Source organism: Hirundo rustica, chromosome Z, assembly GCF_015227805.2.
Source record: "Hirundo rustica isolate bHirRus1 chromosome Z, bHirRus1.pri.v3, whole genome shotgun sequence".
NCBI classification, from domain to species: domain Eukaryota; kingdom Metazoa; phylum Chordata; class Aves; order Passeriformes; family Hirundinidae; genus Hirundo; species Hirundo rustica.
The window spans coordinates 46,983,707-47,008,471 of record NC_053488.1 but is presented as its reverse complement, the minus strand read 5'-3'; the positions used below and the strand labels follow the sequence as shown (position 1 = coordinate 47,008,471).

At 41.1% G+C, this 24,765-nt stretch overlaps 1 protein-coding gene across 1 annotated transcript in view; it reads left to right on the top strand.

Moving 5' to 3' along the window:
- Nucleotides 1-5,248: 5,248 nt before the first annotated feature.
- Nucleotides 5,249-24,765, top strand: part of WDR36 (WD repeat domain 36) — a 35,838-nt gene continuing 16,321 nt past the window's right edge. Inside the window, exons 1-16 of the mRNA XM_040090215.2 lie at nucleotides 5,249-5,430; nucleotides 6,689-6,716; nucleotides 9,331-9,431; nucleotides 9,915-10,032; nucleotides 10,918-11,050; nucleotides 11,884-11,938; nucleotides 12,503-12,635; nucleotides 13,545-13,720; nucleotides 14,199-14,319; nucleotides 15,738-15,803; nucleotides 16,731-16,814; nucleotides 18,237-18,391; nucleotides 19,520-19,634; nucleotides 20,860-21,025; nucleotides 22,679-22,787; nucleotides 23,549-23,628. Coding sequence (XP_039946149.1) covers nucleotides 5,284-5,430; nucleotides 6,689-6,716; nucleotides 9,331-9,431; nucleotides 9,915-10,032; nucleotides 10,918-11,050; nucleotides 11,884-11,938; nucleotides 12,503-12,635; nucleotides 13,545-13,720; nucleotides 14,199-14,319; nucleotides 15,738-15,803; nucleotides 16,731-16,814; nucleotides 18,237-18,391; nucleotides 19,520-19,634; nucleotides 20,860-21,025; nucleotides 22,679-22,787; nucleotides 23,549-23,628 — 1,787 coding nt within the window. The 5' untranslated portion in view covers nucleotides 5,249-5,283. The remainder of the gene's footprint in view (nucleotides 5,431-6,688; nucleotides 6,717-9,330; nucleotides 9,432-9,914; nucleotides 10,033-10,917; nucleotides 11,051-11,883; nucleotides 11,939-12,502; nucleotides 12,636-13,544; nucleotides 13,721-14,198; nucleotides 14,320-15,737; nucleotides 15,804-16,730; nucleotides 16,815-18,236; nucleotides 18,392-19,519; nucleotides 19,635-20,859; nucleotides 21,026-22,678; nucleotides 22,788-23,548; nucleotides 23,629-24,765) is intronic.

Genomic DNA, 24,765 nt, shown 5'->3' with positions numbered 1-24,765 from the left:
CCCAAGAAAGCTTAAAGTTTAAAAAAAAGTATTTAATAATGGACTTGGAAAATTATTGGGACTGGATAGGAATAGAAGGGTAAAAGACTCAGAGGCTGACATTGGAGATGTGATGGCAGAAAATGCTAGGACAGATAAAATGAAGATGACAAGAGAACAGGGAACTGCAGGGGGTAGGATGGTAGAGACAATTCTGTTTAACTCACAGACTGCCATCGCTCAAGGGCTCTAATATTAACCACAAGACTGATGAGTCTTTGAAGGCTTCTTCTGTCAATGAATCACTGTGAATCTCTTGGTAATGTCACAGAAGGCATTTTATGAACTGCGTGTAGAATAACAGCTCCCTGCTGTCATGATTGGTTAGCCTGGTTGGAAAAGAACTCAGCTAAGAGCATGGCCCCCAGAGAGCACGGCCAAAACAAGGTGGCCATCAGTCTGATTCCTGGTGCTGAAACTTCTCTTCTGGATGGGTGCTCAATTCCTAAAGAGACAGGAAGTTAATGCTAGAAACAAATAGTACTGAGAAAAATGTGGTTATGAAGCTTTTACAAAAGAGTGTGTGTCAGCAGATGATGTTGTGGGACTTAGAGACCTTGGATGTTCAAACTTAGCGGGGTTTTATGTGGCCATGTAGAGGCCACCAGCATGGGGAGGATTGCAAGAAAGGTATTCTGTGTTCACCTCAGGACTCACATGCCCAAGTCTGCAGATGTGCTGATGGTCTAGATGGCTGAAACCCAAATAAATACCATTATGTACCATGACCATATTTGATAAAAAATAGTTGAGTTTTTATCCGGTAACGTGGACATGTGGACATATTCCTGAGTTTTGCTCACATGTCTTTTGATCTCAGGTGGAAGCTGAGAAGTACCAAAGGCAAGAGCTACTAGACCCTCTTAGTGCTGTTTTGTTCATTGCCATCCACCAGCTACCCTCAGGGGCTCCTGATGAGGATATACACACCTTTTCCAAGTGGCATGTGGAGGTCATCACCAGCATTTACCCACTGCTTGTATTCAGGAAGGTAAGCTCCTAAGGGACAGCCAGCCAGTCTTCTGTGTCTGTAACCAGAAGCAGGTTCCAAGCATAGTATAGGAATGTGGAAAAAGATTGTGGGCACCACTTTGTATTTCCATTGTGTTTGTGTGCTGCTCAGTAAAGACAAATGAACAATGAAAAATAAAAAATAACATGTTCCTGGACTTTCAATTAGTATTACACTGAATTCATGGCACAAATGGCTTTTCATTTGTTATGATGCTGGTTCTCTGGTGTTCAATAAAACTCACCTAAGGTGACCTTTGTGCTATGGAGCACCTCCAATTATGCAGAGAAACACAACACTATTTAACAGTCATATTTTTATCAACTTAACTTCCATGAAGTCAATTAGCAACTTCAAACAATCTTTGGAGAAAGACTGAAATACATTACTTTGCAAGTGAAGAAAACCCCTTCTAGAATATGAGAATAAGACATCCTTTAGGAAACTGGAATGTGTTTGGCAACACTGAGATCAATGCAGATAAGCACCCTCTCAAGTGCTCTCGAGGGCCTCCTGAGCTCGGCTACAGCTTTGGCAGATGCTTTGCAGACCCTTCTCCATTAGTGCAATAGCTATTAAGGCATCGATTTTGAAACGTCAGTTATGACTAGAATTAGATGCATACACACGCACAGACGCAAACTGAGGCACACATGCACATTCACGGAGTCACAGGACTGTGGCCACGCTTTGAAACAGACGGGGAGCTCGGGAGGCGGCTCCTGGCTCGGGATCCTCGGGAGGAGCGAGAAGCAGTTCCCGGCTGGGCTGCGAGATGCTGGAGGAGGAAAAAAAAAAAAAAAAAAAATAAAAAAAAGAGAGAGAGAGAGAAAAGGGAGAGATCCAAAAGGAGAGCAGCGTGGCAACCCACTCAAGAGGACAGACACCCACTGATGACTAAGCTGCTCTGTCTAGACCCCAGCTCAGCGGGCCAGAGAGGCGCGCTGTCCCGTGGCAACTTTCGAGGGTTTCCCTGACTCATGCCGCAGGGAGCATTCCTCGAAAAGGAGCACGCCCCCATCGGGGCTTCAGCAGAGGTTCCCGGGGCACTTTCCGTGAAACACTTCAGTAAGACCAGAGAACAGCTAGTGCCGAACGTGGCAGAGGCTTCGGTGCCGGCCGGAGAAAGGCTCCGGGGAGTGAGGGGGAGAGCAGGGCCGCACCTCCTTTGGCCCGGCACCCCGGGCACCCTGGTCGCCACCGCCCGGGGCAGATAGGCCCCCAGCATCCCCTTCATACCGATACCCAGTGCCCAGTGCAGCCGACTGCTCTTTCAGCTAGGCTGTCCCCACGGCCGAGCAGGCAGTCCCCGCAGCCTATAAGCAAGCAAACCGGGTCCCCTGGGGAAAGGGGTTTGTAAGATTAAACGTTCACCTTCGAAAGAAAAAAACCCGCAACTGTAGACGGGGATGGAGAAATTACCACAATGCTCCCCCTGCTTCCGCGCTAGCATGTTAAAATGTTGCACTGGAGATGTGCCTGCAACCTCAGTGTGGAGGGTATGCACACCCTTCCCCGCGCAGGCCCTCTGCAGGTGCCAGGTTTTTTCTCACCTTTAAAAGAAAATCAAGTTTTACTGCAACAGTTCCCGCTGAAGTTGCACCCCACATGGTTATGAGGAGGGCTACTCACATTTGTTTTAAGTAAGATTGTCTGTTGCAAAGCTTTTGTGTTTACTCTTGTTTTGGTTGGGGTTTGGATGATGCCTTTGATTATTATTCATTATCCTGGTTTTATTTTCGAATCAGTGACACAACTTCAAAGCTGAGTAATAATTATTTACAGTTCTGAAGAGGTGCAAGAGGTGTTCAAATGAGCCCCAGTTATGGAATTGGAAACCTTTATTTCCATAGGCGTACAGGTACATATATGAAGCCAGCAATGATCTGAAGCCCAGGAGGAGAAAAACAACGTGTAAAGACACCATGGATAATTACAACGGTAACCAACCAGTTTCTCTAGCGCTTCTGAAGCATGGACATCCCTCTCTTCAGCTGCCTTCTCTGCTTTTTTGAGTCACGTAGCAGTGCGGGATAATTAACCTTTGGCTTTTTCTTACACAGTCCTTTGTATCTTGATCATCTTTCTTCAAATCACCGTCTTACCCTGGGGATCCACCTACAATTTCAGCCTCTGTAACCACAGCAAGATACAAGAGGATCTACTAAACATTTTGGATGCAGACATAACCTTTACACAAGAGGTTGGTGCTTTCTCTGGCGGCATCGGAGGGAAACTGTTAGGATGCCACAGCCTCCACGTTTTTACCCTTGACCATCGGCAGCCACTTTTTGAAAATCTCGGTTAGCAAGCCAGGAGTTGGCTAGTTTAGTAAGCCAGTACCTGTGAAACGGGACCTTGAAGTTATGTTCAGCTCTCCTCCAGCGACTTTCCTAAAATGTGCTTCCCTGAAGCTGGGGCTGGCAGAGACAGAGAGCAGGAGCCCAGGCAGCTGCTGCCAGAGCCCTACCCGACCCTTCCCAGCGCCTTGCAGAACCGTAGGGCTGAAAGTCGCTTGTTTAATGCTTCACCGACGCTGAAGAGAGTGTCACCGGTTGCAAAGGTAGTAAGTTGTTCAGAAGCTACTCGGAGGGTTCACAGCAGGCCCTTAGCACAAAGACCAGGCAGCGTTTTTCAGGGAAGGCAGTCCTGCCGCTGGCTCGGGCACCACAGCCTGGAGCTGCCCAGCGCAGGCCAGCAGCTGCTGCCCCGCACGGCCGCCCGCCCATTCCTGCAGCCACACCCTGCGAGGCTCCAACGGGGCGGCTCGGGGCGCCGAGGCAGGAGGGATTATCTATAACGGCGTGCCCGAGGCTGGCTGACAGCCGACGAAGGCGACCCCGTGCGACGTGGCTTTAACGAGTATCCCCTGTGGTTGTTTCCCTCCAGGAGCTACAACTCGATTTTCACACCTGCGAGGACGCGCCCTCCGAGCCGGCGGGCAAGCACCAGTCCGAGGTTCGCACCGGTCCGTGCACTACCCGGCGGCTAGGTGGCATGCCCCTACCAAAACCAAAAACAACCCAAAACCAAACAAACACACCAAAAACAAAACAAAACAAAAAAGGGAGGGAGCAAGAAAGGGACGAAAGGGTATGAAGGGAATGGGGAAAGGAGGAGGGGAAAAGAGAGGAGGGGTAGGAAAGTGAGGGAGAAGGGAAGGCAGGAAAAGAAGGGAAAGCGGGGAGAACGGGGCAAGGATGCGCGGGGAGGCGCTGAAGGGAAAAGGAGTTAAGGGTCGTGACCGGCCGTCTGTTCGCAGGACTCCAGGCGGGCGGAGCGAGCGGGTCGGTTGCTGGAATGCCTCCTGGAGCGGGCGCGGGGATGCGGGGAGCGGCCGCATTTATGGCGCCTCACCCGGTTCGTCCTGACGCACCACTGCCCCAGCTTCTGCGCTTCACAGGAGGGTACTGGGACAGCAAAACGGGACAGCCCCGGAGAGAGCGCCGGGACCGCCGGGACGTCAAGGGCGGCCCCGTGCGACAACAGCAAAGCCCGGGAGCTGATGGCTGTGTGGAGAAGCTACAACAACCTGGGATAAGTGGCCGGGGGGTGGCGCGGCTTTTCATTTTGCCTCCTCCGCCGAACTTCACTTGCATTGTCCGTTGCAGTCATAGCAACGGAATCACCCTGCGGGTTGTTGGGTTTTGGGGTTTTTTTTTTTTTTTTTTTGAGGTGTGTGTTGTTTTTTTTTGTTTGTTTGGGTTTTTTTGGTTTTTTTTTGTTTGGTTTTTGTTTGTTTGGGTTTTTTGTTTTGTTTTTTAATAGCCATAATTTATTTTAAAAACCCAAGCCCACATGCAAAATCAATATTACCACTACCACAAAAATCCAAAACAGACACCTCGGGAAGTTCAGAGGCTCCCAACGCAGGCATCCCGCGGGACGCACCATCGGAAGTGGGCTCACCTCGCGCTCTGCTGACGCCTCTACGGCGGGGCCACACGCAACAGGACCTGGTGCTTTGCGAGGGAAAAGGGGATACAAAAATGAAGAATAAAAGGAAAATATCAGTGCAGCCACGGCTGCACTGCTGTTTGTGGAAGAGCTCCCAGCTGAAGCTCTCCTACGCCGTCGCTCTTCTGCGCGGCGAGCGAAGCGGGGGCCTGGGGGCCGCTTTTGGCGGCGCACGGCGGGGCGGGGCGGGGTGGCGGAAGCGGGCGGGCGCTTCCTGCGGGAAGGCGGGCGACCGCTTGGCGGATGCGGACACAGGCGGGGACACGTGCGGAGTGATGGCGCGGGAGGGCGTGGGGCTCTTCGCCGCGTTCCGGGTCCTCGGCCGCTTCAGCGGGCCGGTCCCGCATGTCCTGCGCTATCACGGCCGCCACCGGGAATTCTACCTCGCCGCCGCCGTCGGCCGCAGCGTCCATACCTACAATGTGAGTAAGCGGCGTCCCGGTCCCCCCTTCTTTTTCCTGGCCTCCTTCCCGCTCCGACCGGTCGTGGGGAGGCCGGGGCCGTGCAGGGAGATCCGCCTCTTACTTCCCTCCTCCCCTCGTCCGCCTTCGCCGGCATGGGAGCGTGTGCGAGGCTGCGGCGCCCCGGTGCCGCGCCTCTGCAGCCGGTAGTGACTCGAGAGGGAGGGAGGGAGGGAGGGAGAGAGGAAGGGAAGGGAGGGAGGCTGCCGGCTAACAGGCCGGGAATGGGCATGTTCAGCCACGTGGGTAGCGCTAGCCGATGCGGCACAGCCTATCGGTCGGGAGCGCCTAGGTGCTGAAGCTTTTCCTTCGTTACAAGATAAATCAAAGCTCATCTGCTGTGGTTTTAGTGTTACGTTTTAGGGGCGAGAGGCATTCAGATCCTATCAAAACTGCTGTGTAAAGACGGATGAGCATAATTGGGTTCAGCAGAATGAAATCCTGTGATAGGGATTCGGTTTTTGTAGTGTAGAATCATAAACTTCTTAAGGTTGGAAGAGACTGCTGGATATTACCCAGACCACCCCCCCAGCCAAGGCAACGTTACCTAGGGCAGGTTACAGCGGAGCGTGTCTAAGTGGATTTGGAATGCCTCAAAAGAGGGAAACTCCGTGACTTCCCTGTCTCAGTAAGATAATTTTCACTGTATAAGAAACAGTACACAGAATTAAGCTGAGTACAATGAACCCCAGCGTGCAGACGTTGGGGATCTTCCTGTACTTCTGTGGCACCTTTTAGCGTTTACTCCTGTCGATCTTCTTCACAGCCTTTGAAGTAGAGTAGTGATCATCACTGAGCAGAGATGCTTAGATGTTTGCAACTAAAGCAAGTTCTCTGTGAACAGAGATAAAGTTAGAATACAGTGTGGTTGTAGTGAAAACAAGGTAGAACAGATTATGTGGAAACTAAGGTACTCAAGCTCCTCAGGGTGTCTTAGCATGTCCTTAGTTTCCTGTGCATTAGGGTAAAATACATCAGGAAGCACAAGTTACTATTGGTGAGTAGTTGTCTTTTGGCAAATGCATTGTCCCATTCCTTCTGACTTGCTGTCTTTGTGTTTTTCAGTAGACAGTGTTCTAAACTAGGATGATTTTTCTGGTTTGTGAGGTGCTAAATTTGTTACTTGACCTAGGTTAATTCCTAGAATTTTTAATTTCTGTTTATACCAAATTCATTGCAACCAATCACTAAAAATGCCTTTTTAACATTTTCACTGCAGGTGAAGAAGCTTGGTATTGTTGCTGTGAGTAAGTATTCGCAAATTGTTCATTCCTCTTACTTTGTTGGGGTTTTTTCCTAAACCATGTCTGACATCTGCACTTCATTTTCAACTCAGAAACAACAAAATAAATTGTACTTGCTAATATTTACACTGACATATATTAAAAGGAGTCTCAGAAATCTAAAATACCAGTTTGGAAATAAGACTGGTGTTGAAAATGAAATTTAGTTTTCTTAGAGACATATCTTTTGAACCTTCTGTTCTTACCATCTTTTTCTTCTAAAAACATCTCTAAGCCATGAGATTGCATAGTGAATAAAGCTCAATTATTAATTTATTGAATTAATTTTAGATCCCTTTTTTGGTGTTGTTCTTTTGATTATTAGAGGACTTTTATAGCAGGAAAATAAATACATGTAGAAAATAGATGTGGATGCCTTCAGGGTGTGTTAGGAATTGGTTGTACTGGTGGATACAAAGGATATGAATTGATGGCTTGACTTTTGATTTACTTGGCCTTTGATGACAAAGCACTCTGGGTGTCAGCAGCTGGGCCCATGTTCTTCAACACCATCACCACCAGCAGCCTGGGTGATCAGGCAACACGAGGCAATTCCTAGGAAAAACGTGCAGAAGATCCTGTTTTAGGAGCAGTAGCTGACGCCCAGAAGAGTCCAGAGAACTATTGCAAAACCGAAACCTGGGCCTTGCCAAGTTTAATGAGGACAAGTGCAGAGCCCTGCTGCACCTGGGACAGAGCAAGCTGAGAACTGACTGCCTTCATGGCATCCTGCTGGAAAGACACTGGGGCTGTGCTTGTTCCAGGATGAATGTAGACCAGCAACATGGTAACTGTGAGTAAGGCAGGCTGTGTATTGAGCCTTACTAGAAATGCATCCAGCAGATCAGGCAAAGCTGTTCTCCTGCACCTCACACAGACAAGGCCATACCTGGACTCAGCACCCTGTTAGTATGGTTTTGTCCCTTCCACATCTCCCCTTTCTCCTGCAGGAGGCATGCTGAGAAGCAGGACAGTGTCAGGGCCTACAGCAAGCAGTATGAAAAGAGACACTGGAGTAACTGGATCTGCTTAGTGCTAAGAAGGGCAAGATACAGGGTGACCCAGAGGCAGCCTGTTGCCTGAAGAGCAGCTGGATGACAAGACTGGATTTGTGCTGATGGTGGTAGTGGTGGACAGAGCAGCAAGGGGCAACATCCATAGATTGCCGCTTGAGGGAGTCACAGTGGAGGGTGGTAAAAATGGCCCTAAGAGGTAACTTGATACAGTGTAGACCTTCAGCAGAACCAGTTGCAGCTAACCCAGTCTAGTACTGGTGATAAACTTTGTGAAGGGCTGATGGGATGTTGAACCAGTTGATTTCCAAAGATCCCTTTCACTTGACACTTATATGATTCAGAGGGATGCACTCTGTCTTGAAAAATAGGGGCCTTACTTCTGTGTACCTCAAAATTTTTACAGAGATGTCATATATAAAATATTTTTTTATTAACCGAGCTTCTGTAAACTTGAGAATAAATGTCACACAACCAGGACCAGATTTAGAATATGGGCTATGCATTTTTAAAGCTGTAAACACATTAACTTTGTTTTCATCTTGCAAAATCATAAAAACATTGCATATTCTGTTCTACAGTGGGCTACATCTTCTGACATATGTAATCACCTAAGCTTTTTGAAAAATTGAGTGTTGACATACAAAGTGGTATTTGCAAAAATTGAATGCTGTGCCTCTCTTTTTATGGTGTTGTTGGTTTTTTGATGTCATGTGGTTGGTGCTCTGAACTTTTTAATTTGTGTCTGCCTAAAACTGTCTTAGCCTAAGCAGCCTTTGCATACAGCTCCTGTGGAGTACCAGGTATCTGTGACCTGGTTATAAACCTGAGTCACTTGGGCTTGGTGCTGTGGGAAGATGTGTTCAAACAAATGAAACCTCGTAGAGTGCAACCTTCTTTTATGTTCTTATTTTAGTTCCTCCTTTGAACCTGTGCTGCAGTACAGCAGAGGGTGCAGCTTTCTTTGTATCTGCTAGTAATTCACAGTATTAAATGCCTTTGTGAGAAAGGCTGCTGTGTGACCATGCTAGTTTGTATCATAGCTGCACTCCAACAGTGATTTTTGACCTGGTGTTTCTCTGCAGAAGTGTAAAGTGCTGTGGTTTACATTTTTATATTTCCTTGGATTAAGATTATTATTCCCTATAGTATTTTTTTTTTTCTTTTTTCTATCATTTGGGAACTTTGAACTCCCAGGCCTACAGAATAACTTAACCTAGTAAGCATTGCTAATGCTGAGACTTTGATTTATCATCCGTGTTTCCAGCCCTCACAAAGCTAATGTGTATCTTTACTGACAGAGATAGTTTACTAATCTATTATTGTTTTTCCAAAGAATGACATTATGATCTACCGATCTTTTATTACTTATGATGTTGTTACTCGTGTAGTGTCCTATAGTAATAACTGCATTTTTCTGAAATATGTGCATTTCTCTTAATTTCAACATAATGTTTGACCTCAGGGCTTTCTTTGTGGGTCACCATGCAAAAGAAATACTGTCAAGCTTTCTCTTTTGTTAGGAACCTGAAACTTGTTTAACTTTCCTTCTGTTTGATCAACAGGTAATACTTTGCCAGAAGACATCACATGTTTGGCAGCAGATCGCATGTTGATATTTGCTTCATACGACAATATTCTCCATGCTTTTGCCAGGAACAAAGAGGTTCCTATTAACTTACTTATTACTCAGTAGTACATAGCCATTGTGTAGTGTTTGTGGTATCAAGGCAGTTAATTTTCTACAAACACCTATTTCCGTAGCTGTTTGGTACCTTTAGTTTTAGGAAAACAAACTGTAGAATAAGGAGTAAAAAGCTTAAACTGGGATGATGTAAGAGCAAATTCCATCATGCTGAACTGTGTTTTGCATATTAATTACAGTAATAAAGTAACTTTAATTTTTTTTAAAATCATCAATTCATGCAAGCTAAATTAATTGAAAATAAATAATTAAAAATACTTAGGTGGCTTATTTCTTGCAAACAGTTTTAAATATCAGTTATTTGTCTTGCACTTCAAGTTGTGTGGCCTTTCCATGAATTTTATTTGAACTTGTTGCTGATATCTGTTAGCTGTCCTTAAGTATTATGTTAACGATATTCTACCTTAACAGCTTATTGGAAGCATTTCTATTTTGAAATTATAGGTGGTTCATACCTATGAAGGCCACAACGCAAGGATACACCTTCTGCAGCCTTTTGGTGATCATATCATCTCTGTGGATGTTGATAATGTTCTTATCGTTTGGAATATACAGTCAGAAGGTGAGAGATTTTATTTTATTGCTGCTATATAGGATAGTACTGTTAGACATTCAGTAATTTAAGAGATGTTTGTTTTAAATGCACATCTTCAGAAGTAGTTTATTCTTAAAAAAGAAAATTCTTAAATGATTGTGCTACTTAATTGGTGATCTGAAGTTCTAATCCTGCAGTAGTGTTTCATGGCTCAATACCATACCATGTGCAGAGGCCCAGTAAGATTCCGTGTAGATGTAAAAGAGAGAATGATTAAATGAAGATTTCGTTTTAGTGTCCAGTTTTCTTGTAAAGGCTGTGATAGAGCAGCTTTGGCATTTTTTTCTGACTTCCTGTAATTCCTTGATATTTACCAGACTGGGTACAACTCAATTCTGATGAATAATCTTTTTGTTTGTGTCAGCATTTTCTTATTCCATAAGTGGTTTGTGAAATTGTGCTTCCGTCACCCAAACATTTTTCTCTAGAAAGCATTAATTGGTGTGACCAGTGTTATTCTCTGCATGCTGGTTGTCAGAAGTGTCTGTAACCAGGCTTTAGATATTTAGAATTGCTATAACGAACAAAAGGCATACTAATGAGATGAGATGTTTTGCTCAGGCAAGAGCAGAAATCCCTCAGAAAGATATAAATCACTATAGTATTGCCAGTACTGTTGGACTTACCGGATAGACTTACCGGGGGAATAAATATGCCTTCAAGGCAACAGATATTACAATGTAAAGTTTGGCATCTTCTGTTACATATTAGTTAATCCTTTAATGTAAGAAACATCAATTGCAGGATTTTAAGATTTAAATATCTCTCCTGCTTTTACATTTGCGAAGGGATGACAAGCCTGCAGATTTGTAGGTGTAGCCACACTAACACTGTTTCTTATTGTTTTTGCAGAAGTATATCTTCAAATGGATTTTGATAAAGCCACTTTTGCAGTTTCTGCACTTCTGCATCCCAGCACCTATCTGAATAAAATTCTCATTGGGAGTGAGCAAGGAACCTTGCAGCTGTGGAATATAAGATCAAAGTAAGATTCATGATACTTGATACTGAGTATTGACACAGGTTTTCAACTGATACATCTCCAGGAAGAAAAGATGCTGCTGCTCCCTGGGTGCTGATGCCTTTCAGGTTGCATGTTGTTTACTCTCCTTGCAAAATATCAGGGGTTGTTCAGGAATTTTTTTTTTTTTTTTTTAATTTCTTGGAATCACATAGCTTTCCCATGAAAACTACTATTGAAATAATAGTAAAAGCATTTTCAGGCCTCCTGCATCCCGTCTTCCAAGCCTGACTTTTTTGGTTGCTGTGGGTTCAAGGAAGTGCTGACAGGTAGAGTGGAGGTAATTACTAGCATTTGATCCTTAGTCTCAGATAAGAGATGTGTAGACATGCCATTGTCTCTGTGCATGTCCCAGTAGATCATCATCCACAATGTCAGTATTTCGTTCCTACCATGAGCAGCTGCTTTTCTAAGTCATGAAAGTTACAGTGAGCTTCGCTGCATGTTAATGTTCATACTGCAAATATGTTTTAAGTCAGCTTGCATAAATCAGTGTTTCATTCTTCTAATTCAGCTTGCCGTGATGTCACTGATATTTCTTTGTTTCATATGTTCATGGCATGTAGTTATGTCACTGTTGTGGTATTAATGAACACTAGCCTTTTCAATAAAATTTAGCCACAAGTTTTATTTTTAATTTTACTTCTTTGTATCACAGGCTTTTTTCCTTTTATTTGACTTGCAAGAACAGAAAGCTGATGTACTTTTCTGTATGAGTACATACAAAACAACCATTGTGCCATGGAAAATCCCCAAGGGTTAATTGGTTTATGGATTTTTTTATGTTTGTTTTACAGCAAACTCTTGTACTCGTTTCCAGGATGGGGCTTAGCAGTCACAACTCTTGAACAAGTTAGTATTTTTGTTATTTTTGTTTTCATATGTAACTAATCAAGAACAGCAAGCAAAATACTGTTTAAATTTACAGCAGTAAAGATGGCATGTATTCTCTCTGGTAATTGTAGTAACCCGCTCATGACTGAAGGTTTATTATCTGCTCTTCCTCTATTCCTAGTTTTGTTGCATTTAGCATCTTACCTGTTTTGTGTACATCACATTTATAGTTTTCACTGAATGATGTCATTCAGTGTTTTCAAGATGGATGTGTATCATGAAGTTTTGTCAAATTTGTTTTGCTTCAGAGTTTGATAAAATGTAGATTTTATTGATTCAGTAAAAGATTTTGTAGTGGTATTTGCTATAATTTTTTTTTAGATATAAAAATAAGTTAAAACTTATTCGTAGCATTGATGACAGCTGTGAAAATGGTCAGCAGTTGTGCAGAATAAAACTTGTAAATATGTGGGGGTGTGTGGCAGAGTGTATAATGGTCTTCAGGAGCTGCTGGACACTTCAAGTAATCAGTCTTTCGAAGGAGTCCAGCTTCTGGAAACAGATTTTTTTAATTTCTTGCAGGCTCCAGCAGTGGATGTTGTTGCTGTTGGCCTTGTGTCTGGTCATATTATTGTACATAATATTAAGTATGATGAGACTCTGATGAAATTCCAGCAGGACTGGGGTCCCATCACAGCAATATCTTTTCGTACAGGTAAGTCCTAGTGTTTTTTAGTGAAAATATGTATGAAAGCACTACCAATAAATGGAACAGAGGAAAATAGTTTGTGATAAAACATTTCAGAATCAAATCTGTACTGAGAGTTTTAGTTTCTAAAAGCTGAAGGTAATCTAGAAAAGGTAGCAATAAGTAAGGGATATCATGCATTTTCATCATGCTAGCTGTTTTATAGCATATTCTTGTGTTTTTAATGCACAGGAAGCATACTTGAAAAGTTTGTTTACAGTGTGCCAAGAGCTAACACACTAGACAATTGTCAGCGGTATTGTAATCAGTACATCTTGCTTTAGTATCCGAGCCGACTTCTCAGCAGTGTCTTTCCCCCCAAATGTTAGAATGTTAATAGTTGGGTGAATACAGAATGAATGTTATGGGGGAATCTTAACTTACATTCTAACAAACATTCTAATTATTAAAGCTAGTTACTTTAATTGTTGATCATGCCTACAGAGCTGTTGATACTGAATCTGATCTCTCATTTGCATAATCTTGCAAATCTTAGTAGAATATAGATTGAGTGCAGATCCAGTTGAGGAAGAATGCTACTGGAAAAAACTGAGGAAAGACTTGTGAGAAGGAGAAAGACAGCCTGTTTGTGCCAATATCTATTGTGCTTTCAAGCAAAATCTCTAGCTCTGATTGCTGGATTTAGAGATTTTATTGTTATCTGATATGAAAAAGTCCTATTTTTATTATCAGTGAGTTTTGTTTCTGTTCTGATTGACATACTACAATATTTCTGTTAAAATCTATATTATTTCTAGCATCAGCTTGAGATCTCCTTTTCCTTGTGATTATAGACTTTTCTAGCATCAGTTTTAAGATGTGACAAGTAAGTAGGGATGAGTTGAATGTCAATAAGCAATCCATTTGAAATTTTAGATGGACACCCAGTAATGGCAGCTGGTAGCCCAGTTGGACACATTGCTTTGTGGGATCTAGAAGAGAAGAAACTGATGTGTCAGATGCAAGATGCCCATTCCACAGCAATAGCTGGCATGACATTTGTCCCTGGAGAGCCACTTCTTATTACTAATGGTGCTGATAATGCTCTGCGGGTGAGTTACAGTTGTTGCTACTCTCTAAAAAAAAATTCAAGTTGCTGGTCTCATTTGTACTGTAGTGGACTGTGGTTCGAAGATTTGCTGCTATGTTGTTGTTGCTTCAATTACTGCTTTGTAGTACCCTTGAAGAAGAAAGCTTTGGATCCACTTTTCCAGAACCACACTTTTTATCCCAGTATTCTCTTAAATCTTGATCCATTTTGATAATGTTTTTGATCATAAGCAGTTGCTGTTGATAGAAGTCCCTTATGCTGCATGTCTCTGATGCCACTGGTGGAGGGGCAGAATGAACAGCAGGAGACAAATAAGGTGATGTGATGGAAACTTCCAAAGTTCTAGGGTTAAGGATGAAAGCCAGTGTGTGAAGTTGGCTGCACTGGCTGCCATATACACATGTTCTGCTGACAAGAGTTGCAATCACTGGCAAGACAGTGTTTATCAGCCTGGTTTTTCTGCTTATTTTGGGGTGTAGGTTTGGATTTTTGATGGACCTGGTGGTACAGGTCGCATATTGAGAAGCCGAATGGGCCATAGTGCACCGCCAACAAAAATCAGATATCATGGGCAAAATGGAAAGCAAATTCTTAGTGCAGGTATGAATTTCCATTCTTTTTCGGTCTGTTTTCTTGCTGTGATAAAGAAAACATGCAGAGCTAAGTGTCTTTGTTTTATTAATACACTAGATTGTATTTCAAATTTTGTATATTGTATTTATGAAACATACTAAGTAGTTAACATAAACAGTGTATTTTATTACTGTAACAAAGTGTTTCACTAGAGTTTTCCTGCTCTAGTAGGAAACCAGTGTTTCCCTAGAGTAACAAACATATCAGCAAGTAAGCTGAAGAGTCTTGAAAGCAGAATACCAAAGAGCTGTTCTTATCATCCATATTTACATATTTAATGAATAACTTTTTTATCTTCTGAGCAAGTATTAGCTTATCAGAATGAAACCTGTAACAACTAGAGAAATTTGCTTGTGCAGGGAAAAATAAGCAGCATAATGCATTCAGTAACTATAATTTTTAGTACCTATGTTTTCCACTAGTTTGATCAAGTTTTGTGGCTTGCACTGTCTTTGTAATTTATTACAGCTTACTTCTATCTGTTGTATATATTTTCAAAGTTGCTTTTTACTGAGATATTAATCTAGAAGTGTAGAAATGCATAAGTGACTACCCTTCCATAGAAACTAACATATTTAAAAATACCCCTTAGGAAAGGAATGTGCTAGATCAGAGCATGTTCTACCCGACACCACTTAGGTGATGGGATGATAGAGACTCACCACCTAGCCTCTAATTAGTCTTATGTAATTAATTGTCTATATGGGCTACTTTTGAAAACACTAGACTACCTACTAGTACTAAAATCTCTTGCTGGTCACCCAACTAGTGACTTGCATTCATGTAATGAGTTATTATCCATATTTCAGCTCACACCAGACAAACCACAATATCAATCAACTGTTGCTTAACAAGTCTTCAGATTTGCTTTTGCAGTGGAGAGGGCACGGAGGCAATCTTTACAGTAAAAAGGGTCTTAACCTTTGAGATCTGATGTGTCTGCAGTGTAGAGAGACTGCCTACACTCTTTTCTGAAACAGTGGTAAAACTTCCTGCAGCAGAAATGAGTTAGGGTTGCCTTTCATGGGCTACTGGTTTCCTTAGAAGAAGCATCTCCTCAAATTAACTTAATGAAATTTCATTAATGTTACAGACATTACAGAGTCAGAGGAATTGAACATGGAGAAGATGTCTGTGAACAGGGGTCATTCTGATCATGTGTGGGGCAGAATTGTAGGAATGAGGTATAGGCCATAGAAAATTAGGCTCCATTAGTTCTGCTACTTAGAGTGTATCTGTATTTATTCCTGGACCAGGATTTTTAGTGAATACCTTAATATAGTGTTTTAAGTTGCTTATTGTTTATTTTTTACTTTTCTTACTCAAATAGCTTATGAGTAAAGTTGATTTTTGCTCTGCACTACTCTGTGATAATACTTTCTTAGGTCAAGACGGAACATTGCAATCTTTTTCAACAGTGCATGAAAAATTCAATAAAAGCTTAGGACATGGTAAGTATTTCAGTCAAAGTACAAACACAGGTGAAAAGAAGTTCTGAAAAGTATTTATGTAAATGTTAGACAGGCCTTATTTTCACTTCAATGGTTCTATAAAAGCTAATCACCTCAGTTATTTTGCAAACGCAGTCCTTCGTGCAGTGAGTGTACTCTCCAATTTGTTTATATTTTAAAAAAGTGATTTCTGGTCATAGCAGTGTATTTTACTTCGCTGTGGGATACACTTGCATGATTTTTGTATTAAAAATGTGTAAAACAGTAGCTGACATTTCAGCATATGTAATTGCAACTTTTTATCCTATTTCCATTTTGTTCAGCTGACTAAATTATTAGCTAACTCATACTTCTTGGCTTGAATTCCTTTGATTTAGTGTAGAATTTGACGTAAAACACATCTTGCAAATCATGCAGTGGTTAAGAAACACTTTAATTTGGGAGAGCAAGGATCAGAAGGACTAAAATAATTCTTAGTTTTAAGTATCTCTCTATGTTATGTATGTATTTAGACCTGTTTGAGAAGATGATTAAAAATAATTTGGACATAAATTTGAAAGTCAGGATTCTTTGGTTATTGATAGGGCTGGGTGCTGTTTGTTGCTTTATATAGTCACGTCCAAAGGACCATGTTTTTAGCTGTGGTGGGGGAACCTCTGCCTCAGGATTTCAACACAAGGTCCTGGAACAAGTAGATTGAGTAGTGAATTCGCAGCTGTGAATGTAAAAGTAGTGATTTGCTCAGCATTGCATGAATTTTGTCAGAAACTCTATTAGTGTTCTTAGCCCTACAAACCTAGGGAACAGTTTATTTAAGCCGTATGTTTCTAAATTTAAAAGGAGCTTTGCATTTTGTTAACAGTCCTTTTTAAACCATTATTCTCAGTTCTGACAATGAGACTGAGACCCTTAATGTCTATTTTTAAGGTTCAATCAATAAAAAGAAATCAAAAAAGAAAGGCCTTAAGCTGGATACGATGGCACTTCCACCTATTACATCCTTTGCTTCAGGTAAGTGATCTCTGACATAGGTTACAGACTAAATAAGGATACATTATCTTCATGTACTAATTTAATTTTTTTAACCCTCAAAACACTGTTGATTTGGAAGCACATGCTATATTTAGATTATTCTGTGGTTTTTTATGAGCTACTGAGTGACAGTTTAAAATTGCATTTGACTTGGTAAACTGTTCCAATTTTTCCAAAAAGGCATTTTATATTAAAATGTCTTATCTGGCTCTTGGCTTGAAAGTGTGCTGCACAGGAGCCAAAATCTACAGATGTATATATTATTCCAGGCTGGTGAACCAGCAGCAAGGTGGAGGATGAAGATCTTTGTCAGCTGAGTAAGTCTTAGTTACAGTTACAGTGGATTTTGTGTCCTCAGTACTTACTTGAGTCACTTTTTAAAGCTGAGTTTCAAGTAATCCATTCATTTGTGATTCCGCATACAGATAGTGACTGTATCCTCTTTTAGCAAGCAGCATTACAATTATCTTGGCTTCATCAAAACGTGCTTCTTTAAATTAATGACCTCCTCTTCAGACTTAAAATCTGTTTTGTCAAACGTGTAGCTAGTTTCTCTTCTGAGGATGATTTATTGTTCCCCATCTTGAAAGATCTGGATCTACAATTTTGTAGAGCCATTTGACTTCTGTGATACAGACTGTCTGCACAGTTGTTACAAGTATTTGTGTATATTTTTAAGATTTACATTTAAAATTAATTAATATTAGAACTGCCTGTGTTTGAAGACATAAAACCTTAATTTATTTGAGCATATTTTAGAGTTGTTTCTTTTTTCTCTTTGTTTGGTTAAGTGAACCAGTTTGTATCTTGTTTTAAACTTTGAAGTTCTAGAAAAACCCAGTTTCAAGCTCTCAGTTTTTTTAGATTTCCAGGAAAAAAAAAAATCAAACTTGCTCATTATTTAGATCCCCATATATCGTATTTGACTACAAAGTTTGGATACTGAGCTTTTGATAAGAATTTTCTTGGAAATGCAAAAGAAGTATTTTGCTGTGAGAAGCAGATTTAGCTCTTAAACCTGCCTTTATATGGTGGCTTCTGCTGCTTCAACAGCTGAAGAAAAAGTTAAAGGCACTCATCTGGAAATATATACAGACTGAGCAATCTAAACCATTCAAACTAGTTTAAAACATTTACGTTGAAATATGCATTTCAAACTGGAGAAGCTAAAATATGCAAAGACACAAAGCATAACGTACAAAATGGTGCTTGAGGTTTTGTTAACTTTTTAGTTACACTATGTATGCACAGTTGTTTGCCCAGCAGTTTTTCTGACTGTGTAGCCTTTTGAGTATGTAACAAGAATGAACTGTTCTGTCTAAAGGTACCTTAAAATATCAGGAGAGCTTAAGTTTGACTTTAGAATTACTGTTTCTAAAAGGACTTTGTGTTGCCTTGCAGAAGTGGCACATCAGAATGACTGGGATGGTATTGTTGCCTGCCATCAAGGGTATATAACCTGTACAACCTGGAACTATCAGAAAACCTCCATGGGAGCTCACAAACTCAGGCCAGAAGAATTTAGCAAACACAAACCTGTTGACATATATGCAACAGTAAGTTTATTTAGGATAAGATTTCTTCAGATTCACACTGTATGGTATTTTGATTCCTTTTGGTGCAAAAATAATGCTTAGAATGAAAAAGCATGGTCTGGATGTGTTTTAGTTGCTTGCAGAGTGCTTTCTGCCAGCTCGGTGTGTCCAGTGAGCTGGTTTGTAATGCTTGTGATCTTACAAAATTTTTTTCTTTTTCCCTAAACATTCAGGTTAAGTGCACTAACTTTCTGGCTCACAGAGGTGGTTGGTTTACCTTTAGTCTTTCACAGCGATGTAGTCTGTATGCCTGTGATTATTAACTTACTCTGAGAATGCAGATTGCTGAAGACTCTGTGCTTTTTTTGGGAAGCATATTTCCAAATTGTAAGAAGGATATTACCTCAAAAATCCTTTACAACTTGAGCTGGACACAATGACACTGTGTCAAACACACAGTAATGGAGATACAGATGTTTGCTGAGGTTCACCAGGTTTTTAAAGGAGGAATTACTGTGGCATAGCTCATTTGCTAGGGGTTTATGCAACTCCTATGTCTTATGATACATGGGTTTTTGACATTATGCTTAGTAGTTAGATGTTAGATAAATTAAATTGTAAATACCCAGTTTTCTTTTGACTGCTAGATCCTTTGGACTGTATCTTTTCAAAGGCATCTAGACCATTGTTCTTTGTTTCTTCCTGTTTTAAGTTCTGTGTGACCTCGCTAATTTGGGAGAGTATTGGTAACATGGGCATTGAAAGAGGCATGCAGTTGCCATGCTTATACTTTGTCTTAAGGATTTAATTTATGGATATCTTTATTATTTAATTTACAGTGCTTATATTATTACCTATGGCTTCTGATGGATGTCACTAAGCTAGGATTTCATTATCTTTTGTAGACATGCATTGCCATATTTATTACATGTTGACTGTTTGTTCATTTCTTTTTGCTCAGAGCTTCTCCCTCTGCTTTTTTGAGATGTAATTTGTTCTGTGCAGGTTTCCTCAAAGAGTATGTTAGTGTTTTTTATTCCTGATGCGCTGTATACCTTCTATAAATTTCACTAATTGGTATGCACCTAAAGTATTGGTTTCCATAGGTGCTTTGTTTTGTTGATTTTTTTTTTTTTATTTCCTTTAAAGGCAGTTGACATTACCTCATGTGGTAACTTCGCTGTAATTGGGATGTCAACTGGACAGGTAGATGTGTATAACATGCAGTCTGGCATTCACAGAGGGCGTTATGGCAAAGAAACAGGTAAGAACTCCTAAACTTCCAAAATACTGGTGCTTAACAGAGCAGCAGTCACCTGATGTTCTGTCATAATGAAAATTTAACGTGGGTTCTGAGTTGAATTTGGGATGCATTTCAGCTTTTCTAATTATGCTGCACTGTCTTCTATCTTGCAGTCAGAAACCTCATTTGAAGGGCAGGATCAGTGATAATTTTAACAGCTCTGATGGTAGCATATCCTTGGTTTTATTTAACACAAAATTGTCAGTTACCACAATGGTTAGCGCTGAAATGAGATCCTCTGGCCTCCACTCTTTTTGAGATAGTCACATTTCCAGTACTTGGCTTCTTGTTTTATAGGGCTCTATCTTTTAGATAAATGTTCCCCTCTGTTTTGTGCCCCCTGCTTATAAAAGAAGGAATGTTTCACGTGAATGGAAAATTGAAGTCCTAAGCCAGTCCAGTTCTTTGCATATGGTGTTATTTTTAATGACCCAGCTGTAAATTTAGGATGTAATGTGACAATGCTCTGACATTTCCTTTTAAAGTTGCATACATATATATTTCATGTCATATACTGTCAAGCTTTTTTTTTGGCACTTATGTGGTGGTGGGTTTTTTGGTTTTTTTTTTTGGGAGAAACAAGGAAAGAGTCCTAAAGAGCCCTTAAAACTTACTGGATTTCTAAAAGCCATCTAGCTCAGCAAACATGAAGTGGTCTCTTTATAAAATCATTGGTTGATAGTGGGATGAATTTTCTAATTTTGCTCACTAGCCAGTAGCTTCAGGTATAGATTAAGAAATAAAATTGATCCAAAACTAGAGGAGCTTGTCTTTACACTGCAGTGTGAAGTTGTTTTGGAAAATTCCCAGACTTGGTGCCTTAACTGAAGCTGTAAATTTTGTCTGGAGTGATAGGTCCTCTTGGGGGCATTCCTTAAGTGATTTAAGAAGTCCCTCAAATCTCACAATCACAAAAAGTTCCCCAAACTGAAAGCAGGAATAAGAGCTAACACTCAGCTTCAATTGCACTTCTTACTTGTATTCTAGGTGTTTACTTGAAATCAGTTGGTTTCTGTACAGATAAAAAAAACCTTAGAATGCTGGAGCATCTTGTCAAATGGCTTTCAGGTTGCCACATGCTTTCTGATCATTCACTGTAGTCAGGCAAAGATAAACAAAAAAATCAGGTGATTTCTGTACTAAGTTTGAATTCTGGAATAATACTGTCTCTTCTCTTGATTTGCAGCACATGAAGGGGCTGTTAGAGGAGTAGCAGTGGATGGATTGAACCAGCTGGTAATCACAGCTGGAAGTGAAGGATTAATTAAATTTTGGAAATTTAAAGTGAAAGATCTGGTTTATTCCACTGAACTTTCTTCTTCTCCAAGTGGAATTCTGCTTCACAGAGACAGGTAAGAAACTGGAATTATTTCATGTGGTAATGGTTTCATGTTTGCTAAATTTTGGTTGTCAAATTTAGTGCAGTGGTTTTAGTGTTTATTCTCTTTTTGGGAGAGAGATTAGGAGAAAAAAGGAAAGCAGGCTTAAACTTAAAAATAAACAAATAGTTTTATTAATACACATTAAAAGAATGGAAAAAAGAAAGTTGGGAAAAAGAAAACCCGAACTGAGGCAGAATGAAACTTCAAAACACTCTTCCCTTCCCCTACAAACTGTTAACTTTCTTACAAAACAACATAGAAAAGACACAACTTGTTATTTTCAGGCAGTTTCACCATTTAAACATAATCTTTCATTACTTTGGGAGAAGTCTCTCTAGAGTCTTATGGAGACACTCGCCACAAGACAAAATAGTTTAGTGGCTCTCAATGTCACGAATCTGCAACTGCCCAGAGTTTTTGCAGATTGTGCTGTTCCATCCACTAGCAGCCTTTCCCTTGGCTACCTGTGGGCCTCTCAGTGTATCTGGGGTGCTGTTTAAGAATGCTACTTCTAGACTAAAACCATCTTCATCTCAAAGGCTGAGACCTCCTTTTAACCCAGAAGTGAGGACTTAAAGGTTCTCAATTAAATCTCAATTATATCAGTCCCCAGTTTTGATTAGAATCAGCATTCCCCTGACAACATTATGATGTTACAAGGAACAGTCGATTTCTCCATAGTTTACCCTAGAGAAGTCCAGTTAAAAATGTCTTCTGATCCACTGACTTCATGCGGTGTCATGTCTATGTACCCTCTGTATCTTTCTTCTCTCTCTCAGGGAAGGGTTATGCTTTAGAAGCTTCATGTTGCCAGGAAAGGGTTAAATCTGCCCAGGCCTGCAGCTGCCATGTGCTCTTTTGCCCCAGGCTACCATGCTGTAGAAACAGGCAAAGCCCTGCTGATGGGGGAAGCTGGTATATACTTTCTTTTCCACTCCTCGGTTTCATTTGGGGTGGCTTAGCTCGGAGTTGTTAGAAAGCTGGCAGGCTTTCTTGCTCTGCTGCCAGCCGCCCCTGAACCAGGCCATGGCTTGGTCCCTTCTGCTGCGTTTCTGAGCAGGTGGCATTGCCGAGCTGCAGCTTCCCCTCTCTCCGGGACAAAGGGAGCTCAGCTGCCCAGAGGGCAGTGGGGCCTGAGTCGGGACCTCTGCTGCCCAAGATTTTACCTCATGGCTATCCTAGACGGAAGAGGCTGACCTGCCGGGGCTGAGGGTTTTAAGTAGGTATTTCCCAAAGTCACGTTCAGCATCTTCAGCAGCTAAACCAGCTGCCAATATCTTGGCTAGCTTTCTGATAGGTCCCTGTCTTCCCCCCTGCAAAGCAACTCCAAGGTCCTGGCAAGAAAAAACCCATATTCTCCTTAACACATGTATATATTGGTTGGTGAACATACTTATCTAGAAAAGCCACCAGCATTCTTAATTAGAATATATTAGAATTTATATTTCTAATGCTTTGAAATACAACTGACTAGTAGACAGAGGATGACAAGATATTTTATTAGACTCAAGGAATGTAACAGTTGTTATTTTTAGGATAAAAGATACTTGGAGCAATATTAGGATTTTTTAAATTTTTGTCTTTTGAGTATACCCTATCATGTATGATGATTTTTCTTGGCAGTGGTATTCTAGGAATTGCCTTTGATGACTTCACTATTAGTGTTTTGGATGTAGAAACCAGGAAGATTGTCAGGACATTCTCAGGACACCATGGACAGATTAATGACATGGTAATTGTTAACTCATTTTCTGTAACAGGTGACATACACGGATACCTAACAGATTTTACAGGTGCTGGATTTCTCTGCATGTATTAAATCATTGGGTATTATGTTCAGCTGTGAACAGTAAAGCTGTGGTTCAGCCCATGGCACTTTTAGCCATCTTAGTTTGGAAATGTAAAGTGGTCAAATTGCAATCTATTTTTTAATGTGCTTTGTGATTTGACTGTAACTTTGCAACAAGCTTACTTGAGGATCAAACAAAACAAAGCACTGGAAAGCATGAAAACCAAGTTGAGGAGCAGAATTGTGTGGACATCTCAGCTGTGTCTGTAGAAAAGATGAGCAAGCTGAAAACAGATCTGAGATTATGCAGCACGTTGGTAATTCCTTATTTACATCTTATTTAATAGTTCATTGTAGTGTTCACTGAAATAGTTTTTAGCTTCAAATTTATTTAAAAATGCCACTAAAAAGGTATTTACATGACTTATTCAACTTAATGCTTAGAAATAGGTTTCCACTATGAACATAAAAGTGAGGAGTGAAGTGCTTTGACTAACAGTGAGATATGTCCTGTGGTTTATGTTTGAACCTGTTCTTAAAAACCTTCTGGTTTTGTTCTTTTCTCACCGTCAGTAGTGTATTGTCAGTTTTGGTTTATGGCCATACCATTTCACCTGGATTTTAGGGAGCAATCTAATATTGGCAGGGCCTCCTGTGGAGACTGGCTTATGTGTTGTGCCATTAAATTGAGTATTTTATTTTAGACTTTCAGTCCTGATGGTCGTTGGCTGATAACTTCATCAATGGACTGTTCCATTAAGACTTGGGACCTTCCCTCTGGATGGTGAGTCAGTTTAAAAACATACAGCTGAAGAAATAATCTCCTTTCTGATAAATGGCAGAAAGGTTTCTGGCTTGATTATCTGCCACCAGATGTGATAGTCAAAGTTGCGCATGATATAACAACTTTGCCCACTATTTTAATTGTGTCCACTGCTAGCAATGTGTGTGTTTTTCTGGGTGTGCAGAATACCGCTGTCCTGAAGATCTGTTGATTAGTCCTGGAATTTCCATGTAGTGTGAATGAGTGTGAATTTATTCTTTGTCTGAAAGCAGCACTATATTATAAAGGGAAAGAGATTGCTTAAGGTGAATTGCACTGTGATGTGCTGAAGTGTTCATAGTATCACAGAATGGCTGGAGTTGGAAGCACAGGTCTAGTCCAACTGTCATGATGTGGAAAGGAGCTTTTCTCACCAGGTCAGGTTACTCAGAGCCCTAGCTTGGCCTGTAACACCTCCAGGGCTGGGCCATGCGCTGCTTGCTTATGCAACCTGATCCAGTGGCTCAGCACCCTCATCATAAAAAATTCTACTCTACATCCAATCTAAACTCATGGCCTTTCAGTTCAAAGCTGCTCCCCCTTGTCCTGTGACCATAGGCCCTGTTAAAAAGTCTCTCTCAATCTTTCTTGTAAGCTCCCTTTAAGTATTGAACAGCCAAAAGGTTGTCTTCCCCCAAAACCTTCTGTTCTCCAGGCTGAAGAACCCCACAGCTCTCATTTTCCTCATAGGAAATGTGTTCCAGGCCCTGAGTAATTTTCCTGGAGCTGCTCTTAACTTCATGTGTGTCCTGTGGTGGGGGCCCCAGAGTTGGATGCAGTACTCCAGTTGGTTTTGTAAAGAAAAGCCTGTTTTCACTTATGTTCATTTTAACAACACAATATGGCTTTACATCAGTTATATTTTTCATTTGTTTGTACTTGCAACTGCCAAAAATACTCTTTTCTGACCTGCTCTGAGTAGTCTTCTCCCAGAATAAAGTTTGGCTGAGAAGTAGGCAAGTACACACAAGAAGTTCAGGAGCTCAGGAAAACAGCAAGCTGAGAAATAATTTTGCATTCTGCCAGTGCATTCTTTCAGTAGCACATCAGATAGATTTCTTCTTCTTTTTTTTTTTTTTTTTTTTGTAGTATAGGATA